The sequence below is a fragment of the Nanorana parkeri genome, unplaced genomic scaffold (genome assembly GCF_000935625.1).
Source record: "Nanorana parkeri isolate BGI_ZX_2015 unplaced genomic scaffold, ASM93562v1 scaffold923, whole genome shotgun sequence".
In the NCBI taxonomy this organism is placed as follows: Eukaryota; Metazoa; Chordata; class Amphibia; order Anura; family Dicroglossidae; genus Nanorana; species Nanorana parkeri.
In genome coordinates this window covers 546,416-551,896 of record NW_017307191.1, presented here as the reverse complement: position 1 = coordinate 551,896, position 5,481 = coordinate 546,416, and the positions used below count along the sequence as shown (strand labels likewise).

General features: G+C 47.1%; 1 protein-coding gene across 1 annotated transcript in view; it reads right to left on the bottom strand.

The window, feature by feature from the left end:
• Positions 1-3,874: 3,874 nt before the first annotated feature.
• Positions 3,875-5,481, bottom strand: part of LOC108795014 (perilipin-2-like) — a 10,658-nt gene continuing 9,051 nt past the window's right edge. The window contains exons 4-5 of the mRNA XM_018566181.1: positions 4,965-5,211; positions 3,875-4,116 (exon numbers count right to left, since the gene is read on the bottom strand). Coding sequence (XP_018421683.1) covers positions 3,875-4,116; positions 4,965-5,211 — 489 coding nt within the window. The remainder of the gene's footprint in view (positions 4,117-4,964; positions 5,212-5,481) is intronic.

Sequence of the window (5,481 nt, the reverse complement as noted above, 5' to 3'; positions counted from 1 at the left end):
GGGGGTTTGAAAACCATATTAGTAATTCTTTTGCCAGAGACAACACAAGTTCTCCTCATTTCCTGGCCTTCAGACCATTCCTGCATATCTGACCACCATCTGAGGTCTACAGCCACTATTGGGTCCCCGGGCTTCCATCACGGGGTCACAGTTCCTATCGCTGTCCCCGAATTCTGGGCCACCTGAGGACACAAACTTTCTTCATCCATTTTCTCACCAGAGGCAACTTTCGCGGAAATGTCATTTATTGGAACGATTTTCTCATTTCCTCCGGTATTAAATGGCCTTTTTATATTAAAAAAACTCCCAGAGCGGTGAGGACCTCTGCGCCCCATGTCATTAAATCTCTCTCGTTCAGCACTAAAATTACCTTCATTACTTCGTTACTCCCTCCCCATATAATTGGCCACTCTGCCGCGCCTGCCTAATGGGTTGCAAGAGTAAAGCCCTACAAACAACGCGCATGCACAAACGGAAAAGAAAGCCAGCAGTTCAGCAGTTCAGCTTTCAAGCTGAACCCAGACTTTGTGTTCACCAAATGCCTTTTCAAACACAGATATTACCTTGTAAAAAAAAAAAAAAGCAGTGACATCATCACTGTGCTGTACATAGCATGTGCAGAAAGAAGAACTGCAGGAGTAGAGGGACCCAGCAAGCCCCACCCATAAACGCCCCCTGCCTGCCCACCCACACATCAATTACCCAGGAACCAAAGTCTTTAGGAAGGAGCTCTTGCTGGTTTCCAGGCAACAGAATCCTTGGTGATCAGCCTAGTTTTCTCTAAAGGAGACTAGGTAGAGCAGACATCTTACAGGAAAGGTGAAGTCCTTTGGGGGAGGGTAGCCATGAGTATTCTTATCCTGCCCCCGCTTGGGTATACCAGACCCTCCCACACATCAATTATCCAGAAGCTTTATGAAAGGGCTCTGGCTGGTTTTAAGGCAATAAGGTCCTTGATGACCAGCCTAGTTTACTGTAAAGGAGAACATGTAGATTAGATCCCCTTGCAGGAAAGGTGAAGCTCCTTGGAGGAGGGTAGCCATGAATTGCCTAATCCTACCCCCGCATAGGTGTACCAGGCCCGCCCACATATCAATTGCCCAGATATCAGAGGATTCAAGGTCCCTGATAACCAGCCTAGTTTGCTGCAAAGGAGAAAAGGTAGATTAGTCCCCTTGCAGGAAAGGTGAGGCTCCTTGGAGGAGGGTAAGCATGAATTGCCTAATCCTACCCCCACAATGGTGTACCAGGCCCACCCACATATCAATTACCCAGGTACCATGGGATTTAAGAAGGGACTCTTGCTGGTTTTCAGCCAACAAGGTCCTTGATGACCAGTCTAGTGTGCTGTAAAGGAGAAAAGGTAGATTAGTCCCCTTGCAGGAAAGGTGAAGCTCCTAGGGGGACGGTAGCCAGGAATTGACTAATCCTGCCCCTTATTGTGTGTACCAGGCCCACCCACACATCAGTTACTTAGGAACCAGAATCTTCAAGACAACAAAGTCCTTGATGACCAGCCTAGTTTGCTGTGAAGGAGAAAAGGTAGATTAGACCCCTTGCAGGAAAGGTGAAGCTCCTAGGGGGAGGATAGCAATGAATTGCCTAATCCTGCCCCTGCTTTGGTGTGCCAGGCCCACTCACACATCAATTACTTAGGAACCAGAATCTTCAAGAAGGGGCATTTACTGCTTCAGACAAGAAGGTCCTTGATGACCAGCTGTGAAGGAAAACAGGCAGATTAGAGCGCTTGCAGGAAAAGAGAAGCTCATAGGGGGATGGTAACTACGAATTGCCTAATCCTGCCCCTGCTTGGGTGCTCCAGACCCACCCACATATCAGTTACTTAGGAACCAGAATCTTCAAGACAACAAGGTCCTTGATGACCAGCTGTGAAGGAGAAAAGGTAGATTAGTCCCCTTGCAGGAAAGGTGAGGCTCCTAGGCGGAGGGTAGCCAGGAATTGCCTAATTCTGCCCCTGCTTGGGTGTACCAGGCCCAACCGCACATCAGTTACTTAGGAACCAGAATCTTCATGAAGGGCCATTTACTGCTTCAGACAACAAGGTCCTTGATGACCAGCTGTGAAGGAAAAAAGGTAGATTAGACTGCTTGCAGGAAAAGTGAAGCTCCTGGGGGGCTGTGGCCAAGAACTGCCTTATCCCACCCCCACTTGGGTGAGTTCCTTGCCATTTAAGACCACCCAAGAAGTTGATCATGATTGCTTGTATTTTCAGCATATATTTCAATGCTGATCTTGCAAACTTCAGTATCCCTTTGGATAGGACCAGCCTGTGGCTCTAAAGGGCGAATACCATTCTGCTAACGTACAGTAAAGGAGACTTTGATTTGTTGAGATGGAGCACTTTTCAATAGATCTACAGTAGCCATTGGGACTACCAATTAAAAAAAATTAGGAATCTTAGAGCCCATGAAGAGCTACGAAGAGCTCATGAAAATCATGTATGACTTGCTGGCTGGGAAGGTGCATCCCTTTCATCCCTTTAATTCACAAAATGGAACAGATTCTGAGCCAAGACAAGTCTGTTCCCAGCGGATGCTTAGTGGCAGAAAACGGATTACATTTAATTTCCCGGACGCGTCCGAGCAGCTGCGGAGAAGCAAAGTACACAGCGCCAACAGCGAGGCACTGAGAACAGCCAGTGCCGAGGAAATGTTCCCTTCTGCCGTTTGCAGCCCACAGACCGTCTGATAACTGGCTTGGGGACACAGGTGTCCCATGTCACTTGTTAATAAGCAGGGAAAAAAGGAGAAAAGAAAATGAAGGGGACTTCCGCTTTCGGATGACTAACCTCACGGCTTGCAATGCCAACTGGAAACATTTTATTTCTTTCTCGCTTCCTTCTCATAATCTTGTTGCCCGGGGACACTTGGTGTTCTCTGCCACAGATTGTGTCTATATGCTAATGGAAGACAGTAAGACTTGGCTGAGAAGGAAGCTATGAAGAAAAAGCCACCGCTTTACTAAACCTTGCACAAGCGTGGACAGTGCTGAGCTTGTCAGCCAAGGCGGCAAACCTGCCGCATCTCCATTTCCTTGTCCACTTGGTGCCATCTTTCCGGCAGAGTTCTCTGTGCCATGCGAACATTATTGTACACTGTAGCTGTGAACTAAGAGCGCCCACTCCTAGTTCGTTGACCACGCTGTCATTGACAGCCTCAAGTATCAGGAGGCTAATGATCAGGAACCTGTCAAGAGGGTACTTTTATAAAAAAGGGCTTTTATAAAAAAAAAAAAAGAGGGTACCTAATGATGTGATCACCATTAATCACTTGCAGGATCAAGAGAGCAGGTTTTAGTTGGCGGGGCTTTGTGATTGTTGAAGGTGCAAGATCTGGAAACATCTGGTACTTGTAGGGAGGTTTAGGGCCTTTTTTTTCTCAGGTTGACTCTTTAGTGTGATGGTATAAGAACTTGACAATGATGTGCCTGGGTGGCCCATCCCTGGACTGTGCAGTAAGAGCTTAGAGAATCCTTTCAAACTCTAGTCTTTCCATTGGGAAGATGGGTTGGGTTCCTGTATTAAGACAGCGATGGTGGACTGGAGAACCTCAACAGTCTCCGGGATGCCCCAAATGCTGAGGTTGGATCTACTGGGACTGTTTTCCAAATCTTCCAGTTTAGATAAGAGTGTTCTTTTGTCATCTTTGAGGGCTTTTTTTTCTTTGTCCTGTCCCTCCATTGTGACTGCCATGTTGTCCACCTCGGACCAGTTCATGGATCTTTCTAGTAAGTTTATCTGTAATTTACTAGGATGTAGCCTATAGGGCTTGGTGGAGCATGCGTTCAATTCTTTGAAGGAGTTCTTGATGTGTTGAGGGTTCCTGAGTCCTGTAGGGCTTGGTGGAGGATGTGTTCAATCCTTTGAAGGAGTTCTTGATGTGCTGAGGGCTCCTGAGTCCTGTAGGGCTTGGTGGAGCATGCATTCAATCCTTTGAAGGCGTTCTTGATGTGCTGAGGGTTCCTGAGTCCTGTAGGGCTTGGTGGAGCATGTGTTCAATCCTTTGAAGGAGTTCTTGATGTGCTGAGGGTTCCTGAGTGAGTGAAGGGAAGCTTGTCCCGTATCTCCATCATCATCCTCATGCAGGCCTAGAGATACTTTGCAAAAGACCGGCATGTCTAGGTCAGTTAAGTCTGCAGGTCATGCGAGGACTTCTTTGATGGATCTGCCTCATGCCCTGGCACGCTTTGGTTGAGTCACGTTGCTGGTGGTGAATGTGTATAGGTGTCGGTGCCAATGGTGCAGGGTTGAATCAAAAGGTCCAGACCAGTTTATAACCCTTCTTGTTCCCCTTTCTAGTTCCAGAGAGGTATAGAGCAGGTTCAGGAATTATGAATGGGGTTCAATAAGCATTGATAGGCCAAGCAGATTCTGAGTGAGGAGACATCCCTGTCCGGGGTCTCGCTAGCGGACAGATTCCCAGCTCCGCCCGCCCACCCACCATAGCCAAAAGATTAATATGTTCCCTGTGGATTTTATATATTTCAGAGTTTGGAAAATATATTGGGGGGGGATCTTGGTGTATTAACAAAAAAAGGCCGAAGGTGACTCAAACAACCGGGATCCAGGAGTTCTTGAAGGAATGACCCTTTAATATATAACTGCTTATACGTGTCTTGAAGACCTTCTCATAGGAACAGTCATCCTGTGTGGTGCAGGTGAAAGAGAATTCAGGCGTGGGTCAGGGGAGAAATAGTTATAGGATCATAAAATATGATTCACTCTGAGGATGCTGAGCAGGCAGGTGGGTGGGATACCTGAGGGCTAAGATGGGTTTACAGGTGGGAGATAGTTCAAGGGGGCCATCACCTTGGCGTTGACCTCCACTGGTAGTCCAATGATCAGGCAGAGCCAGAGCAGTGGCCTTGAGTCTGCAGAACTGCAGGCTCTGAATAATATTGTCACCCACCGTACAGCCTCCATATATAAATAAACATTGACTTACTGTCTGATTCCTCGGGTAGGTAGCGATCCACCAGGTCCTCCGCTTGGGTCACCACGAAATAAACTGAGACTTTCACCATGTCTCTGACCTCCAACGTCTCCAGGAAAGAGGCGACTATAGAGACGGCCTCATAGGATTCTCTGCCCACTGCCCGAGTCCTGTCCACTACATTCTGCACCCTGTCCAGAGCCCGGTCCCTCACCGTCCTGACCCCGCTCACCAGCCTCTCCCGGAATTCTGACACCACCTGTACGAGGAAACCATCATCTTATCGGTGTGGGAGGAGCTGACCATACACACCAAACAAATCTGATCGTACAATCTCACAACACATTTGTTTTATTAGATTGTGAGGTCCAAGCTGAACACTGAGCCAGTCATGTCAGTCTCTGCACCAGAGGAGCTTACACTCTTATGTTGCCCCACCACACACTATTATTATTATTATTATTACTAACAACAAAATTAATAATAATAATAATAATAACAATAATAATATTGTTGTTGTTATTATTAA